The sequence below is a fragment of the Budorcas taxicolor genome, chromosome 1 (genome assembly GCF_023091745.1).
Source record: "Budorcas taxicolor isolate Tak-1 chromosome 1, Takin1.1, whole genome shotgun sequence".
Taxonomy (NCBI): domain Eukaryota; kingdom Metazoa; phylum Chordata; class Mammalia; order Artiodactyla; family Bovidae; genus Budorcas; species Budorcas taxicolor.
The window spans coordinates 106449179-106474793 of NC_068910.1; the positions used below are offsets into that span (position 1 = coordinate 106449179).

The 25615-nt window shown below is 36.9% G+C and overlaps 1 protein-coding gene across 1 annotated transcript in view; it reads left to right on the forward strand.

Moving 5' to 3' along the window:
- The window catches only part of EPHA6 (EPH receptor A6), a 959528-nt gene that overhangs the window by 653713 nt on the left and 280200 nt on the right, over positions 1-25615 (forward strand). The window contains exons 8-9 of the mRNA XM_052649809.1: positions 22211-22319; positions 24201-24271. Of these exons, the coding sequence (XP_052505769.1) occupies positions 22211-22319; positions 24201-24271 (180 nt within the window). The remainder of the gene's footprint in view (positions 1-22210; positions 22320-24200; positions 24272-25615) is intronic.

Sequence of the window (25615 nt, forward strand, 5' to 3'; positions counted from 1 at the left end):
CCAGCTGACCCTGGTGGAGTAATAAAAAGTTAATTAATCAGGCAGGAGGCAGATTTCATATTTGTGAGTCTGCTCAGAGGAGGATGAATTCCAGTATATGAGACTTTAATTTGAAATAATTTTCAATCAATAGCACACTTTTAATGTTGGCAGCCATAGCTATCTAAATGCAAACATCAGTAGGAAAGGAAAATTTTCTAGCAGTTAGGTTGTCTGAATATAAATTGTCTTCCCTTATGATACAATGAAGATCTCTCATAAGACTTTTTGCTTAAGCTAGCTAGATGCTTTTTCAGCATGTCATAAAAGAAATCCATACTTTGGTGATAGAAGTTTAAGGTAACTTCTAACGTTCATATTTTATAACAACGGATCGTATTTATTAAGTTATAATTAGGCTTCAAATACTACTTAATTATTTATGGCTACTAATATACTTACAACCTTTGAAGGGAGTGCTATTGTCAGGCCTATTCTATGGATTAGAAAACTGAAATATAAAGTTTAGTAACTTACCAGGTCCCCACAACTAGTAAGTGTTGAAATGGGGATATTTTACAGCATCAGCTCCTTTTCATGCTAAGAATTTGGACTGAGTTCCCTTTCTACCCATTCAGTGTTTTTACTTTTCTTATTCAGGTTGGTCACTACTTCTAATTTTCTACATGATTATTTTTTATTCTTACCTCCAATTCTCCACCCTCCTTTAATTAACGATATTCCTCCTTAAAATAATATGTGATTGATTTTCAGAAGACTCTAATTATTGACAAATCATTATGCATTAACTTCAGAGGGTTATGGGTGTTTTAAAATAGATTTATCGATTAATGCACATATGGTAGACCTAATGTGGCACTATACAGGGTCAAAATGATGCAGTCAGTTTGATTACCTTAATGTGCAAAGACTTAATGAAGAGTAACTATTTGCATAGAAAATAGAAGTCTCTTTTTAAGAAGCTTGCATTGACAAAAAAAGATATTTTGTTTCAGTTTTGCATGGATCCAGTAAAGATTTTAAATGATGAGAACCTGGCTTATGTACCATAAAACAGATTGAAAGCCTTAATATGAAAAATATTAAAGATTATAAGTTTGCTAAATGGGCTGGAAAGAAAATCATTAACTATTAACAGGTACTTAGAAGTTGTAAAATGTGTGTATCAATGTGCAATGTTACAATTTGGATCAAATCTAAAGGGGAATGAACAATCAGCGATGGATCTATTTCTTAGAATATAGTTTTTAAGGCAATAACCTATAGAAACATAAACAAAAATATGATTTCTTTGGGATATAAGCTGTCATTTCTTGACCGGATTTATTTTTTTAAATCAAGAGCCATTTCCTATTCATTTTTGTACCTTATGTATTGCTTTGCATGAGCCTGGAAATACAAAAAAGAAAGACAAAGATAAATAATATACATTCTCTGTCTTTCAGCTCACAACTAACCTCACTACAAGCTCTCATAACAGAGTTCCTTATTTATGTCATTTCTAAAGTCTAATTTTAATTTGACTTGATCTGAGATAAAATGGATTTTTTTCTATCAGACATCATATAAATTGCCTAAATTTTTCTGTCAAGTTATTCAACTTTACAAACTTGAATTCTTTAACAGAGCAAAAAGTGTTCTTAAGACAGTTCAGATTGCTCTAAATTTAGTGAAAAATATATTCTGCATGTAATACTTGAAGATTTAGAGTCATTCTTTCAGCTACACAAATCAACTTTATTGACTTCTGTTGTGAAGTGGCTTTTTTTTTAATGTCATATTTTAGTTGTTGGAAAAGCATCAAGGGCAAAGTGAAGAAAACCTCATCTCTTAATATAACCATATGGAACCTATCCAGAACTACTGGTGTGATTCTTAATTATGGTTGACCTTTCACCCTCATCTGGTGCATGATCATGTATTATTCTCAAGGCGGGGTTGAATTGTGATGTTCAGTTATTGCTTCTATAATGCATTTAGGGTAATTCTGGCTAGCGTAGGATGATGTCCAATGGCAATACATAGGTGTGGTTCTTACAGCAAAGTTAGAAACACGTGATGTTGGGATCAAAATGTCCTTTAGAAGCCATGGACCGCAAGGGTTTTACAGCGCAGAGCCTTGGTTCTTTTCATAACTTTATTTCCTATTTCTCACTTGAATTCTATCCACCTGGTAATCTGTCATTTTCAGAGCCAAAAAAAAAAAAAAAAATGTGAGTTGAATGAAAGAGTTGTTAAAATGTCCAAGTCAGGTGAAAAGTACTTTATGTAAAATATATAAATACTAAACATTATCTGCCAATGTCAAAACATAAAGATAAACATAGTTTGAATTTTACTTGCCTCAGTACCAATATGCAGTAAAAAATAATTTTAAATAATCTAATGCAACATCTTTTAACTGTATATTAACCCAACATAAGACATCTATCTGTTTTTGCCTTTATCTTATGGTGAAGTCACAATACTGAATGGATAGATATTTATAAAATAAACCCAGCCAGCTCTACCATGGCCACTGTGAAGAATTAAGAAGCAGCTTAAGTATTTGTGTTACATGTGACTTTTTCAAGGGAAACAGTAGTTTAGTGAATTTAAATTGAGTAGCAGGTATTCTTGGCGAAAAAAACCAGGAGCCATTTAAAAGATTTAGCTGTGTATACACAAACCTGAGCAAGACATGCATGAGTGTGTTACTGACTATACCACAGGCAAAGGAGCAAAGTGTGGCAACCTTGCCACCAGATATAAAAGAGCTGATTCACAACAAACTGAATTCCATATTCTCTTAAGTGTTTGGAACACTGAGCGTCCTTTGAAAATACTTTGGACTATAAGTATTTTAAAATTAAACAGTTATTTTCTATGCACGGTATACAAAACAGGAAAGCAGATTGAATGATTTTTTTCAACAATCAGTTTCAACTTTTCTGTAAACAATAAACATTGTAATATAACTTACTGAAGTTACCATACATATGTATATGTATATATTTTTATATATGTGTATGTGTGCACGCATGCTAAGTCACTTCAGTCGTGTCCAACTCTTTGTGACTTCATGGATTGTAGCCCACCAGTCTCCTCTGTCCATGACATTCTCCAGGCAAGAATACTGGAGTGAGTTGCCATGCCCACTTCCAGATCTTCCCACTCAGGGATAGAACTCGTTTCTTATGTCCCCCGCATTGTTAGGCAGCTTCTTTACCACTAGTGCCATCTGGCCAGTCCATATATGTGTATGCTGTGCTGTGCTTGGCGGTTCAGTGATGTCCAACTCTTTGCGACCCCATGGACTGTAGCCTACCAGGGTTCTCTGTCCATGGGGATTCTCTAAGCAAAAATACTGGAGTGGGTTGCCATGCCTTCCTCCAGGAGATCTTCCCAACCCAGGGATCAAACCCAGTTCTCCCGCATTGCTAGATTCTTTACTGTCAAAGCCACCAGGGAAGTCCAAGAATAGAATGGGTAGTCTATCCCTTCTCAAGCGGATGTTCCCAACCCAGGAACTGAATTGGGGTCTCCTGCATTGCAGGCAGATTCTTTACCAGCAGAGCTACCAGGGAAGCCCTATATATGTATATCTGTTCAGTTGTTAAGTCATGTCTGACTCTTTGTGACTCCATGGACTGCAACACGCCAGACTTCCCTGTCCATCACCAACTCCCGGAGCTTGCTCATACTCATGTCCATTGAGTCAGTGACACCATCCAACCTCTCATCTTCTGTCATTCCCTTCTCCTCCTGCCTTCAGTCTTTCCCAGCATCAGGTGCTTTTCTGAGTCAGTTCTTCACATCAGGTGGCCAAAGTATTGGAGTTTCAGCTTCAGCACCAGTCCTTCTAATGACTATTCAAGACTAATTTCTTTTAGGATTGACTGGTTTGATCTCCTTGCAGTCCCATATATACATATATAATATATTCATATATGATATACATATGTCCTACATTTATACACACTTCCTATCCTCATTCTGAGATGAAGGAATAATATTGACAATGTTTCCAACGTTGTTGCATGAGTTTTTATCCTTAGAAGTAAAAGAGTTTATTTCTAACTTTGATACAAAGTTTGTTCCTAAATTTGATATAATGAGAAGGAAAGTAAAGGGCACTTGAAAGGAAGCAGCAAACGGTAAGGCACACAGAAGAATGTTCAGTTGTTCAATTTATTTATTCATTCCTTCACTCAATCAAAAAATATTAATAAGGGCAAGATATAGAGGCAAGCACTCGGGATTCAAAGATGAGAAGAATAAACTTGTTCCTGGCTTTCACAAAAGCTAATTGAGAAGTTCAGAAAATTACACAAGGTTACAATATAGGGTTACATGTGATGCTTCAAGGAGCACACAGAGAAAAACCCAAATATGTCAAGGAAAGTTTCCAAAATAAAAAAATACCTTGAAGTAGACTTTAAAGTTAAATAAAACTTCACTGTCGAATTTATGGGGATAGAGGATGGGATGACAGGGTTGGGGACTCTCTCGTGTGTGCAGGTAGAGATGAAATTGTATCAGACTTTCTAGCAACAGAAAAAAAAAATTCAATATGCTTAGGACTGTGGTCCTCAAAGTGTGAATGCTGCAGCAGAGCCATCCAGCAACACCTGGGAACATGTTAGAAATGCTCCTTTTCAGACCCTAACTCACACTTAGTGAATCAGAAACTCTGGGGCCCAGGGGTCAACCGAGCACTCTGTTTCAACAAGCCTTCCAAGTAATTCCGATGCATGCTTTACTAAGAAAACCGGCAACTTCATCAGAGCGTGCAAAGGACAGGGGTAAGGAATGACAGGCTGATGATCCTGGTATAGGAAATATAGGATAAGGGGCTGGATTCATAGACAGGGGCCATATCATGGCATCTATTTATTATCTTGCCACTGAAGCTAAAACCTTCTTGAGTTTTAATTTTTCTTCCAGTTATCTGTTGTTTTGGAGACAGAGAAGCCTGTCTGAGCAAGCTTTCCATAACTAACTTTTCTGAAACCATTGCTAATACATCTAATTATTTCATCACCTTTACTTCATCCACCCTAAAAATAAATCCTTCCAAATATATATTCATTTCCATAACTATAGCTGTCATAACTTCCCAATTCCCTAGAGATGATTTAGGTCTTAAAAATTCACCCTTACAGAATGTGCTGGAACCTTTGGAATCATCCATTTAAATTCTAACACATGCTTACTATCTGCCAGCATGTGAGTCTGCATATTTCTCCTTGACAGTTCATATTTGGTTTCTGGACTTTCAAGACACAGTGAATTATGACCTGCTCACCAGAGCCTCCTGAGAAAACTGGAACTGAGCCATCCTTCAAATGAAAGTTGGTCAGTTGAAGAAGTCCTGGAAATTAAGTTATCTGGAACACTTCATGAATCTCGATATAGAAGTAAAGGTGCTATGTTAGCAAAGCAAACTTAGACACCAAGATAAATGTCCCACACGACTGTGTCACTGAATGACCCCAGGCTAGGTTACTCAGTTGTATGTTCTAATTGCTAAAGGAAAATGGTATATTCAGGTAGAAAATACAGGACTTGGTATCTTGGCTCATGAGGATTCTCCACTATAGACTTTAATTCCTCATCAATTAAATAAAGGCAATGTGCCAATTTATCTTCCCTTGCTATAGAAATGAGAAACTTTGAAGTGAAGTGAAGTGATTTAGCACTTGGGCCAGACCAGTCTGCACCCAAGCTCTGCTACTCTCTAGGTATTAGACCCTGAGGAAGGCAATTCATTTGTTTAAGTTTTAATTTTCTCATCAGGACGCAAAAAATGTATTCATTTGTTTGTACACTGATTCATTCAACAAGTATCTGTGAGAACCCCTTCTGCATCTTTACTAAGTGCTATTCTACATGCACTTTCCCAAGAGGCACTAGTGGTAAAGAATCCACCTGCTATTCAGAAGACATAAGAGACGTGGGCTCGATCCCAGGGTTGGAAAGGTCCTCTGGAAGAAGGCATGACAACCCACTCCAGTGTTCTTGCCTGAAGAATCCCATGGTCAGAGGAGTCTGGCAGGCGACGGCCCATGAGGTTGTGAAGAGTTGGACACGACTGAAATGACTTGGCACGCGCACATTCTACATGCTAGAAATAAAGCAAAAACGAAGATTCCTGCTCTTCAATAGCTTATGGAAGGAGAGAAAGAGAGGAGAAAGACAATACACAAGCAGTAAGTATAATAGTTAGAATGGCAGGTGCTGCAGCGCTAACGGTGTGTCCTCAGTCTCTCCTTCAGGAGAGCACTCTGCTTTTTCTTTCAGCTCATGGGAGCACTGCTTGCTGAAGACTCAACAGTTGAATTCCTTACTGGGTACTGCCTCTGTTCAAAAGAAGTTAAATGCCCCAGAGACAACCCCTCTTTCCCCAAGGGCGGCCAGAGTTGAAAACTTGCTCAATGAGAGGCACAAAGATTCGTCTCATCACTTCAATTCAGGACAACTCTGAAGGGCCAGTTCAGTTCCAGAACTACCTGAGATTGGCTGAGGTCTTTCTAACCACCACATCGCAGTTCAACTACTCCATTTTCCCATTTCTGCTTCTCTCACTCTCCTGCATGTCCATGCTGAGGTCACTCTTCAATAAACCTACAGCATGCAGAGCCCCATAGAAGAGTCTGTGTCCCAGGAAACTCCCATCTAGGAAAGATGATGGAAGTGCTCTGGAGAAGAGTAAAGCTGAAGGGAGGTTTGTGAGTGACTCCCTCCTGTTGTGGTTATGAAATATTAACTCTCATTATAACCTTAATTATCACTGAACTTGGCAGCTGGCAAAAATGTCATAGAAAAGGGCCTTGCCCTTGATCATGAAGAAAAGGAGAGATGTAAAGGAAAGCATACAGAACAAGGACATTTTTATGATAGCAACTGGTTAGAGCAATTCCATTTGTCCGATAGTTCACAGATAAATAGACAACTAAAGAGGAGCAATGAAGAAGAATTTTGGTTAAAAGCTCAAGCTTTGCACTGAATCCTAGATTTAAATCTTTTTTAAAAAACATTTTGTTTTTTTATTGGAGAGTGTTTGTTGTTGTTGTTTATTCTCTGTTGTGTCTGACTCTTTGCAACCCCATGGACTATAGCCCACCAGGCTCCTTTGTCCATGGGATTTCTCAGGCAAGGATCCTGGAGGGGGTTGCCATTTCCTTCTCTAGAGGATCTTCCTGACCCAGGTATCAAACCCACTTTCCCCTTATTGTCAGGCAGATTCTTTACCTTTGAGTCGCCAGGAAGCCCTGTGTTGGAGTGTAGTTATCTGTGTACATGTATCTATTCTTTTTCAAATTCTTCTCACATTTAGGTTATTGCATAATATTGATCAGGGTTCTCTGTGTTATACTGCTCCCTAGATATCAGATTTGAGTAAGTCAGTTAGCCATCCTATGTCTCAGTTTCTACGTTTGAAAAACGGGGAGAACAATGCCACCCACTTTCTAGTGTTCTTCTGAGTATGCAGTGTAAAATTCTTAGCAGATTACCTAGCCTCATGTGGTCAGAGCTCACTAAGTACTGGTTATTAATACTGACTTTGAACTGAAGTGTTAGTCTCTCAGTCATGTCCGACCCTTCGTGACCCCATGGACTGGGGCTCCCCAGGCTCTTCTGTCCGTGGGATTTCCTAGGCAAGAATACTGGCGTGGGTAGCCATATCCTTTTCCAGGAGACTTTTCTGACCCAGGGATTGAACCCTAGTCTCCTGCCTTGCACACATACTCTTTACTGTGTGAGCCACCGGGGAAGCTCAATACTGACTTTATTGGTATTAATTTTCAACTCTGACACTCTGTTTCAGCAAATTCAGCACTATACTTAAAAAAAAAACTAAACAAAACAATATTCTTCATGTCTTCTTGTAGAATGTAGACATTCTACAATAGCAACCAAGTCATTCTCTGATTTTTCCCTCTGACATTTATTTTTCATGCCCATTTTTAGTTTAGTTTGAGATTAGTTGGCTAGTTTTAGTGTTGGTGTTTGCTTAATTTTTACAGGTAACATATAAGGATGAGTGAGATTACCCAAGATGAGATGACCTTCCAAGGCTTAAGCATTGAAGGTTCAGCCAGGAAACCCCCACACTTCAACTTGTGAGATATCAGTCTCATTGCAGCAATATTATCTTGTGGACCCAAAACCACTGTCTCTCCTATTTCAATGTAATCAAGTTATTTATGGGTCAGGCTACCTTTCTTTTAAATATTTAAATTACAAAAAGTCAAGTGTCAACAGGCAGTGTAGCATAATGGTTAGAAGCTCATACTCAAAAACAGACTGTTTGTTTATCTGGTTCTGCCATTTCTCCTACATGACTATGGGCAGGTTACTTAAACTCTGTGCCTTAATTTCTCCAATGATAAAGTGAAGCTAAAAATACTACTATATCATGTGATTGTTGTGAAGATTCAATGGATCAGTATCTGTGAAGTGCTTAAAACTGTGAATGGCATATGAAAGCACTTTAAACAGTGTTTGTTATAGTAATTGCTACCCTTCTTCTGAGGGAGACTCCTTCACTGAGTGCAATATATATTTTCGAGTGAACCTGTGATAGAAAAAGAAAGGAAAATAATTAAGAAGAAAGTAAAAGAATGTAATTCTGCTGAGAACGCTCGCTTACGGTACCCTCTGTGGAATCCTCTTCAGTTTTCAAATAGAAATGACGTGATTTATGTACCCATAACCACCTACCCCACTATAAATATTTAAAAATTAAATAAATAGCTAAACAAATGATTTCCTTGCAAAAGAATATGCAACCCACAGAAAATCATATGTACCTATATATTGAAATCTATGCTTTTGACTCAGAATAGGTATCAATTATGCTATGACTTCTATAACTAATAACCATAAAATATCTTATTTGATGAAAGATTTTTACTTTTGCGAATTATGGAATAATTAATTGCAGGTTGAGAATTTTTAACTTTTATAAAGTCACATTTTTGCTTGCAAAATGACTAGAAGGAGGCCTACTCCATTCTTTTCCAAATTAACCTAAGTTGCATGGCCAAACAGAGCACCAAGTGGAAACATACCAAGGAGATTTAGGTTATCTAATTACCGTTAGTACATTCTTCTTTTTTCTGTCATGTTCTGTACTGCAACTCAAAATGCCTTTTGAATCCTTTTCAATTGTTGACAGCTAATTTCTGTCCATTAGAGACGTACTTCTCACTGTTTGTATTTATCCATCTTAGGAGCTGCAACTTTTTATAACCAGCTATCTGTCTTTTTGTCATTTTCTCTCTCTCTTCTTGATTAACTGTCCACTGAGATGATAGATTTCAAATGATGTTAAACATAAACATGTAGTTAAGATATGCAACTAACACTCATGGTCATTTTCTAAGTTATGCACTTTAACAATTACTGTTTACTTTTAAGGATTTTAAAAGTATATCATTCATAATTAGACTCTATCCTACCTTGAGATTATGAATAGAAGCAGGCAATATAAATTTAATGAGCTTTTATTAAAAACATACTTTTGCATATGAAACTGTCTCTGTCACCATTTCCCCTAGTGTTCTTACTGCCTAAGATAGAGAAATATTTTACAGAAAATAAAGGTCAAAAGTAAGTAAATAAAAGGTCAATAGGGTAATTCGATTCTTACCTTGATCAGTGACATCCAGAGACTGCTAAGGCCTTAGAACTTGTATACATAAGAAGAGAAAGAGCATCTTACTTGGCCCATGACTGGGAAGATAGTTGAGAGAGTCTTATATGCAACCTTAGCTTAAGACTTCCAGTAGCTTATACTCTGGAAATCAGGGGATTAGGACAAGCGAAGAATGTCAATACTCAGTAGGGAAAATAAAAGCAATTCAGCAAATACTTTCTGTCAACCTTCAAAAGAGAAGCAATATAGAAAAATTCACTGGAAACTACCTAGATTATATGCATCTCCATTGCTGGGGGTAAGGGGTGGTACTTAACACATGAATCAATCCAGTAAACATATGGAATTTAGAAATTCTTCTCATGGGTTTTAAAGGAGAATAGAAGTGACCTCTGTTACACTTTTTGCTAATTATCTAGAATTACTTAAAATATTGTTTAACAGAATGCACCCAGACATATAAATAACTGATGTAAAATCATTAATATCATTCATTAGACTTAAGAGAGAATTACAGTTAAAGTTACATTTCATGTTTTAGGAATAAAGCTGAATGCTTGCAGCTGTAAGTAGCATGACTTTTCCCACATATATACTAACGTATCTAAATTGCCCTTAACTTTTATGAGTGCTTTCTTAGAAACTTTGATTAACTAAACAGAGGATTGTTGGTTTTTTCACTTGCATTTCTCTCCCCCCTAAAAATCATTCAAGGCTGTTTAAAACACATGTAAAAAAATGTTTCGTAAAGTTGTACTAGAAGTAAAAGATTAGTTCCATAAAAACAAGAAGGAACAAGTCTTGTCTTGACAGTTATTACTAGCAGCGTATGTGTGTGCCATCTCTACTTCTGAGACTTCTGGCAGCAGCAGAGACTAAAGAAGTGGTCAGACTCTTAATACTAAGCCAAAATGCTGTAGGAAATATATAAGGAGGGAATTGAGATTAGTGGCCTCAAGCAGAGTTTTTTTCACCACATGCAGAAGTTTTTTCATGTGATGTTTTCTGATTACAACTTTTAATAAAAGCAGGCCTGACCGAGGTAAAGCACCACTGCTTGAAGATGGCTTTTCCATTGGTATCACTTAGTCAGTCAGTTCAGTCGTTCAGTCATGTCCGAGCTAAGTTAACAAAAAAGAGATACAAGAATATGCCAGGTAGGACTAGAGAGGAAATATGGGGAGTAAACCTAGGCTTCAAAAAGGGCTGAAACAAGAAATCAGAAAACTCTTGAAATGAAAGGCAGTCAGTCTTTCCATTGGTCTACACAGCCACGCACCTCTGTTTCTCTCTCTAAAGACTAGTTTTACCTTTCTGTGTTCATTTAGGAAAGGATATCTATCTGCCCCATGGCTTGCAAATTCACATCTCCCTTTCATATCAATCATGGATTAAAATTGGCAAGTACTGTGAATCCTATCACAAATTCCTGGAAGAGAGGCCATGAGTAACCCAGTTTGAATCAGATCTCCATCCCTAATCCGATTCATGCCTGGGAGCCTGAGCCAGAGAGAACAGTCTTCTAAGACCCTACCCTGGGGTGGAGGCAGTTTTCAGAGACAGGACTGAGGAGATATCCTAAGAGATGCTTGAAAAGTGTGAAAGTGAAAGTCATTCAGTCATGTCCCATTCTTTGCGACCCCATGGACTATGCAGTCCATGGAATTCTCCCAGACAGAATACTGGAGTAACAGTCTTTTCCTTCTCCAAGGGATCTTCCCAACCCAGGGATCGAACCCAGGTATCCCACATTGCAGGCAGATTCTTTACCAGCTGAGCAACAAGGGAACCCTTACTAAAATTTTAAGGCTAGTCTTTAATGAGTGCTTAGATTGTCTATTCTTGTATTGAGGGATGATGCAGGTGCTTTAAAAATAAGATGAAGAAGATGCAGAAATCTTTCCACTATTAAGGCCAAGATATCCAACCAATATTTTTGCTCATGTGAAAATAAAATCTCCCCACATTTGCACTGAAATGGGCTGCAGGCAAAGCAAAGACTGTCCTTAGGAAGCAGATTTGGATGTGCTCCCAGAGTTAAACATTCTGTAGACTGAAAGCCTAGAGTTTCACACCACAGAGTACTGTGGAAAGATGATGATTCTGGCCTGGAAAACAGGTGTTTCAAGTCATCAAAGCAGGTGTTCCAAGTCATCAAAAAGAAGCCTGAGAACCACTCCCATATATTTTGAGTTGCATAGTTGTGCAGCATGCTTTCTGGGATAAGCCATGGGAAAAGTATGTTGTACAAAATAGAATAGGTGGTCTAGTTTGTAGACTTTTGGTCAATTACTTTTTGTCTGCCAAAGAAAATGATTTTAGTTTTGATAAAGTTGATGATTATACAATTGTTTATGCCAGTAGTAAATTAGCAGAGTTATTTATATCCAGAAATCAATTCTAGTTTTTGAAAATGAAACCCAGGGCATCAACATATTGAAACAGATGTATTATTCTACAGATGTCTACCCAGGTGGCATATATGCAGTTTGTCTACAATCAGTATCAAATTGTGAAGATACCGATTTAAAAGATGAATAAATAAAACACAGTACTGGTTCATATTACATGAAATGGTTCATGGCTATGTCAGAAAACCTTTCCCTTTTAGTTCACCATTCTTTTATTTTTTTGACGTTTTTAAAAGCTTTATTTATTTATTTAATTTTTTGGCTGTAGTGGGTCTCCATTGCTGCTCGCGGGCTTTCTCTAGCTATGGCAACTCTTCATTGTAGAGGTCTCTCTTGTTGCAGAGCAGGAGCTCTAAAGTGCTTGCTCAGTAGTTGTGGCACATCGGGTTAGTCCGCAACATGTGAAATCTTCCGAGACCAGGGATCAAACTCATGTCCCTTGCATTGCAAGGCAGATTCTTAATCACTGGACCACCAGGGAAGCCCTAATTTACCATTCTTTTAGAGTGGTATTTACTGTCATGTTTTCAGCATCATACTAAGCCTCAGTTTTGTTAACTTGATTCTCTAGGCAAAGAAGTAAAAATTTAGTGAGAGGTCAATATGCAAAGCAAAGAGTGTTATTTTCTTGAAAATAATGGCAGTAGAGTAATACTGTGCCTAGCTTCTTGCTTCCAATGTAGAGCATTTAACTTGGAAACCTCGCTTGTGGTCTCTGGGAAAGCATAATACTTGAGGGACACTCAGAAAATTGAATAGAGCCATAGTTTTGTAGGACTATGGCCTTTTTAAAAATAGGGTTGCATGGAAACACTACTATATGTAAAATAGATGCTGCTGCTGCTAAGTCGCTTCAGTCGTGTCCGACTCTGTGCGACCCCATAGACAGCAGCCCAACAGGCTCCCCTGTCCCTGGGATTCTCCAGGCAAGAACACTGGAGTGGGTTGCCATTTCCTTCTCCATTGCATGAAAGTGAAAAGGGAAAGTGAAGTCACTCAGTCGTGTCCGACTTCTAGCGACCCCAGGGACTGTAGCCCACCAGGCTCCTGCATCCATGGGATTTTCCAGGCAAGAGTACTGAAGTGGGGTGCCATTGCCTTCTCTGATGTAAAATAGATAGCCAGTGGGAATTCACTGTGTGACTCGGGGAGCTCAAACTAGTGCCCTATGACAACCTAGAGGGGTAGGATGGGGTAGGAGGTGGGAGGGAGGCTCAAGAGGGAGGGGACATGTGTGTATCTATGGCTGATTCATGTTGATGTATGGCAGAAACAACACAATACTGTAAAACAATTATCCTTCAATTAAAAATAAAATTTTAAAAAATAGATAAAATAAAAAAGGATTGATTCTCTTTAAATCTTTCAGAACCAGTTATAGTGATTGGTTAAAGGTTGAGGTAAATGGTTTGTATTACTCAGAACAGGCTTCAAACAATTTCAAGCAATGAACAAAAACTTACCATACAACTTACTCACTTTCAGGGGATAATCAAATGAGTCCTGACATAAGAAGTAGCAGGTTCCTATTAGATGCCTGGGATCTAAATTGCTTAGGACACAGTGCTTGGGTCCATAAAACTGAGAGAAATTACAGTCACATCCCCAACATTGCTAGTTTCTGTGCTTTCATAAGATACTTCTACTGATGCCATACATGGGACAATTGTAGTCTCAAATCTGCTTTATCATTAATGAGAAAATGAAGTAAAAGTCTTCCACAGGAATTTGTTTAGATCTAGATTTGGTGGTAATGAGTTTATAATTAGATGGGTTTAAATTGAGCAGATTTTTCCACAATCTGATTTTAATATCCTGTCATGCTCAACTTGCCAGAAATGTCAGTTCATTTGTTTTTATTTTTCATTTGTGTTTACATCCATGCAATTTTTATTAAGTCAGTGCATAAGATCTATTAAATATATGCTAAACAGGACTGATTTTCCCCTGAATCTAATCTGTCTGTTAAATAGAAAAGGAATCTTCAGGCAGAGAATTTTATATTCTTGGTTTAACAAAAAGTTATTTTATAAAAGTAACCCTACCCCATCCCATTTTACCTTATCCTTCCAGTCCTATCCATCTAGTTGTGGGGAAAAACATACTCAGGAGGCTGTATTCAACATCAATTTTTTAAAAAGTAAATGAAGATAGGAAATATCCAGCTCATGCAACATAATAAGCAATGAGAAATTTTTTCTTGGAAATATAAAATCCCACTTTTTTTGGAACTATGAAGACCCACTTACTTTCCCTTCCCTGTGTATTAGGATATTGTTGTTAAGTAGTTGCTCAGTCATGTCCAACTCTTTGCAACCCCATCAACTGCAGCCCACCAGGCTCCTCTGTCCATGGGATTTCTTAGGCAAGAATACTGGAGTGGGTGGCCGTTTCCTCCTTTGGGAGATTTTCCTGACCCAGGGATCGAACCTGTGTCTCCTGCACTGGCAGGCGGATTCTTTACCACTGAGCCACCAGGAAAGCCCATATTATGATATGTATGTTGATAAATACAACCAAAGTCCTCCTTCTTTGGTTTATTATATTAAATAGGACTATCAATTTCAAGTAACAAAACCCTGACTGGCTTAATGAAAAGTGAGATTCAGGCTGAATCCAGGCTCTCCAACTATGTTCTCAGTACTTTCTCTCTCTCACTTCTGCTTTCTTCTCTGTTGGATTTATCTTCAGGCAGATCCTTCCCATATATTTGCAAGAGTTTATCTCCAGTAAGGCAATTTTGATGAAACTCATATCTCCAATACTTCTACTTCTGAACCTGAGTGTGAACGGTAACTTGAGAAAAACGTAAGCACACCGACTGATGTCAATTTAAATTTTCATGAGCCACCCTTTGCCTCTCTCTTTCCAACCTCCAGTTCAGCCTCTTGATTTATGTCTCAGACATCCCAAAGTACACAGAAACAACTCCTCAAGATGTTGAGCCATTTTGTGTCTCCAGATTTGTGATATCATTTCTTCAAACTAGAATGTCCCAATATCTATTCATCACCTTGGTGACTGCATATTTAATCATTCCAGTGAGAATCACCTTTATAAACCCTCTTTCACTTCTTCCTGTCAAGATTGTTACTCGCATACTCTTATCACATGACCTTCATACATACCTCCATTTTAGCAACAATTTTGCTATACCACAATTAAGGCTTACATCTCTAACCCCTTCACTAAAGAGAAACTACTATGAGAACAGGAAAATATACTTTAGTGTTTGTTTTTGTTTGTTTGTTTCCCAAATGCTTATGTCATAGTGTCTAACACATTCAAAATGGTAATTATTTTTGTCATTTTTGAATGGATAATGAGTCAGTGAGTGAGAATTTCCTCAGGAAATCCTATGGAACATTTTTTAAATAATCAATGTGTGTTTTTTCTCAGAATTTTTTCTTTAAATATTTTTTCTAAAAAAAAGTTTCTAAAGAAATCTTTTATAAGCCTTGTGAAACTTGTGATCTCTATACATTTAATTACAAATCTGCTTACCTCAAATCACACTAACCTTTATATTAAAGAGCTATAACCTCAGATGCATGTATATGCCTGTACTGTGCTGTGTCCTGTGCTTAATCGCTCAGTCATGTCCGATTGTTTTCGACCCGTGGACTGCCGCCCGCCAGGCTCCTCTGTCCATAGGGCTTCTTCAGGCAAGAATGCTGGAGTGGGCTGCCATGCCCTCCTCCAGGGGATCTTCCCAAGCCAGGGATCAAACCCACGTCTCCTGCATGGCAGGCAGATTCTTTACCATCTAAGCCACCTGGGAAGCCCATATATATATATATGGCTCAGAGATTAAAGGATTAATGGCTGCCTCTAATATGGGAGACCTGAGTTCGATCCCTGTATATATATCTGCCTACTGTAATGCAAATACCAACCATTATTATTATGATACTTGTTGAACAGTATTTTAACATAATACATTCCAGGTCAGTAATCCAGGGTATTTGTGAAATTTATAAGGAAATTCTATTCAACTTTTGATGGGGTTTTTTTTAATGATAAAATATGTATTTTGGGAACATGAGTATTTCAATTGCAAAGAAATGTTATCAAAGACCTATCACAGCTTCCAATAACTATATGAAATATAGACAATTACAAATTGAATTCTTGACATTTAGAATGTTAACAATAGTACCAGGTGTTTAAATGCCTCGATCTCTTTTCAGTGTTCTTTGGTACTTATCACATGAAGCCTACCTGTAGCAAGGCATGCTGACCATTTATTAATGCAGGCAAAAATCCCTTTAAAAAGAGAAGACAGAAAGTGTTTCATCATGCTGCACTACCTGCTTCTGCTTCTGCCTCTCCATCAAGTTGTACCAAACTCACATTTTCCAATTATCCCTGTATCATTTGGCATTTTTATCTGACAAGTAAATTAAGGTCATCAAAAAGAGTGAATCTTGAAATCTTTTGTGTCCCAATGTAGCCACAGTTTGAAGTACTGAATTGCATTGTTTCTGGAGAAATGACAGAACAGTGGAGGAAAGTATGTATGTGAAATAATTTTCTGAAAAAGTATAATCCCAGCTAAGGGTCTTTACGTCAACAGAAATGTTTCATGAGGTTTGTTTCCATTCAGCTGAGAAGAGAATTCAGTAACTGGCTCACTAGACTGGATCAGAGACTCTTACTCTTCTCTCTCTCTTGTAAGTCAATCTTAGGGATATTTTTCTTGTTGGTAGATGGGATCAAATGTTGAATGAATATAAAACAAACATGTTAATACAATGTCAGGCCAAACCTCTTCTGCTAAATAGCTACTTCCTTTAAATCCTACGCTGGGATATTTGAATGAAGAAATTTACTCACACTATTTTAATTTATTTCAGAACATATTAAATGCCAAAATACAAAGGTATAAGGGAATTCTTGTGTCACTAGAACATTTTAGGCATTAACATTACCAAACAAATCACATAGGAAAATTTTCTTTTAGTCAGAGGCTAACATCTAGAATGTGTTCTTTATCTCTTGTTTATGAAAACATACATTTATTAATCCCTATGCTCTGTAAGGCACTATGCTAATTCCATGTGATACAGATAGGCAAATGATATTGTTTCTGCCCTCAAGAAGCTTATGATATATTTGAAATGGGCCCCAAAAAACCCAGAAATCTTCAGAAAATGAATCATTTTTGATAGTTGAAGTTTTCAGACACAGGTTTGGTCTTTAAATTATTTTTTTATAACTTTTAAATATATTGAAGGGAAATTTTTTTTCTAATCATGCATCCACAAACTCCTGTCCTTCTGTATAAACTATCTTAGACATGTCTCAGTATGTTTTAGTTGACCTTGGCTGACCATAGTAATGTACTGAGTTCTGACATAGTGAGTCCATTGGTGCTTGAATTTTTTTTTTTTAATTTCTATTTTTACTTTATTTTATTTTACAATACTGTATTGGTTTTGCCATACATTGACATGAATCCGCCACGGGTGTACATGAGTTCCCAATCCTGAACCCCCCTCCCACCTCCCACCCCATATCATCTCTTTGGATCATCCCCGTGCACCAGCCCCAAGCATCCTGTATCCTGTATCAAACATAGACTGGCGATTTGTTTCTTACATGATAGTATACATGTTTCAGTGCCATTCTCCCAAATCATCCCACCCTCGCCCTCTCCCTCAGAGTCCAAAAGTCCGTTCTATACATCTGTGTCTCTTTTGCTGTCTCGCATACAGGGTTATCGTTACCATCTTTCTAAATTCCATATATATGTGTTAGTATACTGCATTGGTGTTTTTCTTTCTGGCTTACTTCACTCTGTATAATCGGCTCCAGTTTCATCCATCAAATGTATTCTTTTAATGGCTGAGTAATACTCCATTGTGTATATGTACCACAGCTTTCTTATCCATTCATCTGCTGATGGACATCTGGGTTGTTCTCCATGAATTTTATAGAGCTGTTTGATCCTACACTCCTGCCTCCAGAGTAGTATGTATTTTGGAATTTTACATCAAATTTTCAATTTTCCCAGTTGTTCTTTCAGTCAGCCTAGTGGTGTGTACTTCCATTCAACTCCCTCTCTTTAGGTATCTCATGTCTGGTCTTAACACTTAATTTACACCTGCTATACTGCTATATGAATTCAGAAATCAAAAAACATATCTGAAGTAAGAGTGTGAGGCACTGAAGCTGTTTTATGAGTAGACTCTCTATTCTTAGTATGTGACCATCTGTCAGATGTTTCTTCAGAGGCTCTTTATATCTATCTCATTTGCCACTACTCCACTGTATTCCACATAATTGAAGTTGCCATCTAGCTGAATTCAAATGCATGTGATGAGTATCTGAACTAAGAAAATAGCTGTGGGGATAGGAGAGAATGGGAATGAATTAAATAATTTTAAAATGTAGTAATGACAGGACTGATGATCTGCCTGCACTATGTGAAGGCTGAGTTCAAAGTTTTAGGCTTGAATATTTCTAACAGTGGTGTACTTACTGTGATTTTACTCTCTTAGGCTATAGGAAAGTCTGAATATTTTAAAATATTTTTTAAAGTATAATTTTCTAGTCACATAATGTAGGATGGATTAGGAAGAGACACTGTGGGAAAGCAATCTAATAAAAAATTATAGAACTAGCCTAATCTGTAAGGCTGAAGTTTTAGATTACCAATGGTAATAAATACAAGATGATATCAATATAATAATGATTTGACTCTGGAACAGGAGTTATAGGGAAAGGCAAACTCAGAGATGACCTCATGTTTCAATTCTAGGTGACCAAGAGAATAGCATCATTTACAAAATCACAAAATTCTCTTCATCTAGGAGAACTATTTCTTCAGTTTTCACTTCTGTCTCACTCTTATATCTACATGACCATTTAGTGGTGATTTTATAGATTGAAGAGTCTCCATTGTATACTGCTACATCTTTATATATATATATATATATATATATAATTTCATAATATTAAACCAATATTGATTGCTATATATTCACTGAGAGGGGATTATTTTTTTCCCTGAAAAAAAAAAAAGGTAATGATTTCCTGTATTGACTATCAACAAAGCTTACAATTAACTTACTGGGTGCTCTCCATCCATTACTTTGTAGAGACCTCTTTGTTTAAAAAACTATTTTGGTGAAGTGATGAGATAATATCATTTGAAATTTTGACATTTCATTTAAAATTGGGAGTCATAAATAAAACATATGAACATGAAACAAATACATTCCACAATGTATTTCACTGGGCAGAATTTTGAGAAATGCTTTATTCAAAAAAATCATATCAGTGCTGTCACCCACAGCTTTAAAAAAGTTGTTCAAACAGAAAAGGGTTAACTTTAAAAAGTATTGCATAGAAAATGACACAGAATACAAATAACAGATTTCACTTTGAAATGTAAATATAAACTAGAATAATCTTGATTACAGAGAGACAAAATCATGCCTCCATAGAAGAAAATTCTTTGGTTTAAAATGGCCAAATTGCTTTTCCCTCATACTTTCCTAAAGACATGAAATCTCTTTTTTTTTTTTTTTTGGACACCAAGTAAATAGCTTCACTTTTTTTCTCTTTAAATAGAAACAACTACAGCAAACCTCACTTAATGTCATCCTGACTTACGCCAAACATTGGGTAGGTGCTAAGTCCTTGCTCAGTAACAGTTTTACAACTCTTTTCAGATAATTGCTTCCTCTTAAGGAAGTATGCATCTTTCCAAACCATAGAATGAAATATATCATTTTAATATAGTTATCTTTTTCTAAAAATACAGCCTCATTCGATTAAGCAAAGGAACAATTCCTATCACCTAGTTACAAACACATTTTATTTCTTACCATGGATTTTATTGTTTCTTTTTACATGAGTAAATCTTATGTTTATATACACATTTCTCCTACAAAACTAATTAGAAATATCTTCTCAGGATTAAAAAAAATGAATAAGTGGAAATATAGATAAGTTTTCACCACAGAGGAATTTGTATTTTTATTGTATCTTATGGAATTTTATGACATTCATTTTGTAGATGATTTTATGGTTTATTTGTCTAGGTATCTGTTTATTTTTTAATATATTTATTTTTGGCTGTGTCAGCACACAGGACCTTCCTTGTGGCATGCTGGATCTCCAATTGCGGCAGGCAGATTTCTCTCTAGTTGTGGCGTTCGGGCTTAGCTGCCCCAAGGCATGTGGGATTTTAGCTCTCAGACCAGGTAGCTAACCTACGTCCCCTGCTTTAAAAGGCAGATTCTTAACCACTGGACCAGCAGGGAAGTCCCTCAGTGTCTGTTTACATTAATGGAGTCTTTGAGACCTCTAACCCAGGAACAACTTGTCTTCCTCCTCGTCCTTCCCCCTACTCCTACTTCTCCTCCTCTGCTTCTGCTCCTCCTCCCAATTCCAAACTCCTGCTCTGCTGCAGTGAGATACAGTGTGGTGTGGGTTCAGTCATGTCTGACTCTTTGCGACCCCATGGACTGTAGTCCACCAGATTCCTCTGTCCATGGAATTTTCCAGACAAGAATACTGGAGTGGGTTGCCATTTCCTACTCCAGAGTATATTCCAGACTCAGGGATCCAACCAGCATCTCTGGCACCTCCTGCACTGGCAGGCAGATTCTTTACTAATAGCACCAATCTGGGAAACCCCCTACTCTGCTGATTCATCACCAAAGGCTGTTTATTCTCTTCCAGAGCACCTTGCAATTTCTCTTTTGTAACAATTCTTAGACTTGTAATTACTTGTTTGTTGTTTATCCTCCCCACTAAACTATAAATCCAGGAGGACAGGGTCTATTGTTTACCACTATATCCCCAGTATGTCTCAGTGCCTGCCATATAATAGGTGCTCAGTAATATAGAGTCTACTAGCACCTCTATGCTGTCAATCATTCTTAACCTTGGACTCAAATTTAAAAGCTTAATCTACTCAACTTGATTCAATGTAAAAGTCTATACTTCCAGTAGTCACTGCCTCCCAGGAAGCATTATCTCCAAGAATACAGAATAATTGGATTCTACTGATTCAAATAGTGTTAGATAGACTGACTTTACATACATATTGTTGCTACCTTCAGGGTAAATCTCTACATATTAAGTGAAAGGTGAGGACATGGATAATCCTGGGTTAATCTAACCTGTTTTATACCAGAATCATCTAATACATTCACATAAACAAACATTTATTGAGCTACTACCATGTATCAAGCTCTGTAGGTCCACTACCAAGTCTTATATGACTTCTGCTCAACCAGCCCATGGTTCACTTACACCCTACTCACATGACTATCCAATCCTCTTAATTATAGGGTTTAATCAGTAACTGCCTACATTCTTGCCCCAGCTTCTGGTTACCCTGATGACTGATGAGCCAACCTGAAGCCAATTCCCCGTATAAACGGTTACCCCACCTCCACCCCCATTGTGAGGACCACTACTCTGTCCTGGCTGCTGTCTGCTGTCTATGATGGGGTGTTGCTCCAGGACTTTCAGACTTGTAAGATTCCCTAAGTACTAAACTGTTGTTGTTGCTTTCACTGGCTCCTGGCTTTCCTTTGTCTCTCAGGCGGGCAACTACAGGGTTTGCAAGCCTGTGGGTGTAGCCCAATAGTTGGCAAATGTGTTCAAGGAAATAGCAATTACATAAGCAAAATCCTTTAGCTCACCTGCTTATTTAATTATGCAAAATCTACTTAATCTTAAAATGAGGGGTACTAGGAACCCATCTGCTTTCTTAGTATTTTTGTAAAAAAAGGAAAGGGTTATGGGTAGATTAAGTTTCAATCTTCAGCCCTCATTTTGGATCTGCATCTTACATGTCAAATAAAGGGCAAATTTGGTGGGATTTTTTGGTATTCATTATTGTATTTTCAGTGTCCGACTCTTTATGACCCCATGCACTGTAGCCTACCAGGCTCCTCCGTCCATGGAATTTTCCAGGCGAGAGTACTGGAGTGGGTTGCCATTTCCTGCTCCAGAGGATCTTCCCAACCAAGGGTGCGAACCCGGGTCTCCTGCATTGCAGTCAGAAGCTTTACCATCTGAGCTACCAGGGAAGCCCTATTCATTATTGTATTTTCAGGAATATTGTAAGTTATAAAACATTTGGTAGTGAAAGGTCACCCAGGGAAATGTTAATACCTTATCTGTGTTTCAGCTTCTGACATGGCGGCGGAACAAGGGCAGATTCTTGTGATAGCCACCGCAGCCGTGGGAGGATTCACTCTTCTTGTCATTCTTACTCTCTTCTTCTTAATCACTGGCAGGTAACTGAATTATACCAGAATATTTCCAGGATTTGTGGAGAGCCATTCTTATACACTGTGTGTTCAATGGCTTTTAAGCTTAAAGAAATGTACCTGTGAGAAGAATAAGTCAGGGCAGGTTCCACTCTTGACAAGTGCACCTTTATGAGGCAACAGGTCCCTGAACCTGAAAGCAACTGAAGACCTGAGCAAAACACTTTGAAACAATGAATGATAAAATCCTGTTCAATAAGTGACTTCTGAGTTTTTCCTTTACTGCAATCAAATTATATCATTAAATGGATTTTGCTTGGGAAAAAAGTAGTTCAGCAGAGAAACTGAACAACTTATATAAAAGTGCTTTTTAAACAATATTATAGAAAAAATTTTATCCATTGAATACTGAACATATTGATATTAGAATTGCATTAATTTGTATAATCAAGTTAAAATTTTTTCCTGTGTAAGTGTAATATGGATGAGAATTTTACATGACAATAAATTTAATGTAGCAAAAGACCTAGACTTGAATCCCAACCAGCTGGTCAAAGTGCTTCTTCCACCTAAACCTTAGATTTATATTTTTACACAGTTTGTTATAACAAATCATCACTCTTGCAGCTACCAGTGTCTCAGACTTCTTTTAAACAGCAGTGTCACATTTATCATCAGTTTTAAAGAATGCATCTAAATTCATTATGGAAGTTCACTCAAATTGTATTTTATTTATAGTTATTCAATATGTAGCATAATTAGTTCAATTTTAAGTTATATTGTATGTATTTGGAGAATATGAGTTAAAGGCCTTATTGCCACAGAGTATTTCAGCAAATGATTTAAATATACATGTAGAAAAGTATTTCATTAAAAGATCAGAAAATACTGCCTTGATACATAAATATGACAAACTAAAAAGAAGATCTTATAGTCATTGTAGACTAAATAAGATTGGCCTAGTAAACCTGAGAGATAGGCATGACTGTTATATTTATTTGGGATTCCTGAAACAGAATTTGAATACCATTTAAAGAAAAAGATTTAATAATGACAAAAATTGAAAGTTGAAAATAATTTAGTACAGTTTCCATGTTTGCCAATTTATATGACATCAGAAACTTCCTTAACTTTCTATATTAAAAAAAAGGTTCAGTTACATAAGATAAAACATTTATTCTGAAGTATGACTTAAGCACTTTGCTAGGGAAGCATTCATTCACTGGAAATTATTCTATGAAAATTTTAAGATATTTGAATAAATATGCAATTTGTCAGAGGATCTGAAGCCAAATTCACATTGAAAGATTGGATTGTGCACCACAGGTGTATTTTGTTTAACCATTTAGAATTAGCAGTTTGATGAACTGTCAGATAATATGGATACTGATGAATTTTTCATGTTAAAGAAGTCATAGGAGATAAGTTCCTGACTCCATTCTTCAGGACATGATTTTCTGAGAGAGAAAACAGAACACACTTTTACCACTTCCAATTAAAAAAAAAAAAAGAAACACTCTGTTCACCACTGAAACTGGAATACAGTTGTCTAAATTTCTGAGTTTCTGAATCAAGAATAATGTTTCCCTTGTGACTTTTAAAGCTATTCATCAACTATAGCTATTAGAGGCCATATAAGGAAAGACATGATTGTCACTGCTTGTTATTAAATATTTTCTAGGCCTCCCATCATTTGGATCAATCAATCTACTTGAGAGTATTTTATTTTTCTCTGGAGCTAATATTGATATATTAAAAAGAAACTTCTATGGAGTATTTTCTATAAAGATGTTCTTAAAAGCTATCTTTATGATAAGAATTTTTGCCTATGAGTGAGGAATATTTTAATTGATGTTGGTTCTTATCCAGCATAATTCCTAAATAAGACTCTGTTTACCTCTTATAAAGGTGTCAATGGTACATAAAGGCCAAAATGAAGTCAGAAGAGAAGAGAAGAAAGGACTTACAGAATGGGCATTGTAAGTAGTTCAGTGACTTTTTTCCATGGTTTTCAAGAGTTCATTTTAAACATGTATCCATGAGTTGAGAAAGCCAAAGAAATTCAGTTCCAACCTTTCAGCATTGAGACTTTTCATCTGGTTTCTAGGTTTTCTAGTGAAAATTGCACCTGCTTCTCATTATATGATATTATCTTTTTCCTAATTCTGCTTGCTGGGAAACACAACTGTATATGCTAAAAATATAAGATGACTGATTATATCTAGTTATTTACCACTCACAATGGCTCCCAAACATTAGTTGGTTTTATTTAGTGGATCATTAGCTGTAGAAATAGTAAGGGATTCTTGTTGCTTCTTGTAGGCACTATCATTTAACATACAACAAATCAATTTAAAATTCATTAACACTAGAAAATCATCTCTTTAACTCTTAGAATATGTATGAAATCCTTGAGCTGACAACAAGGTTATATTCATTTGAAGGATCTCTTCTGAAGTAAGCTATAATTATCACTATAGTTGGTTTTATAATTGCCACCACCACCACCCACCCCCCCCACCAACGCCCACCTCCACCTCCAAATTGCAAACTACTTTGTCAAGGCAGTTTCTCTGTCCTGAGACACTGAATTGACAAGAAAGGAATGTTCTCTAATTAATCATAGTATAGAGATAACATGTGAAGCAAGTTGTTTAACTATTTAAACTCATCTTCTATTTCAAATTGAGCTAAAGTAATAAGGGACTTTTCAACCCATATTACCCTTCAGAGAATGGAAAGGATTTAAGTGAGAAAATTATAAACTAGAGGGTTGCTTTAGGGCTCTTTCTAAGATTCACATGACTTCTCTGAGCAGGGTCTGAGGACCAGCTGCCATCAAAGTTTTCACCCTTACCCACCTATGTTCAGACTCAGAAAGTCCAGAGTAGGGCTAAGGGATAAGCATTTTTAACAAACTCTCCTATGTGGTTTTTTCACACAAAGAGTTTGAAGATCACTGCCCTGGCAGGGAAGGGAGAACTGAGACAGCTGATACCAGTCATGGGGTGAGCCGAAAATACTGTAGACAGAGGCAGAAACCTGGATCTAGGCACTTTGTCCAGTGACTTAAACTGATAACCTCAAGATTCACTGCAGGACATTTACTACTGAACTGCAGAAGAAAAAGTTTTTACCTGTTTTCCAACTAGTAGTTTAGTATAAACTGAACCAGATGGTCCCAGCAAGAAGCAATGAAAATAACCTGAGGAAGCCAGGAAGATAGAAGAAAGATAACAAATAGATATTTAAGAAGGCACAAATAAGTAGTAATAAGATATTCAAAATTGGAACTGTTTGGGTTTTTTGCTATACTACATATA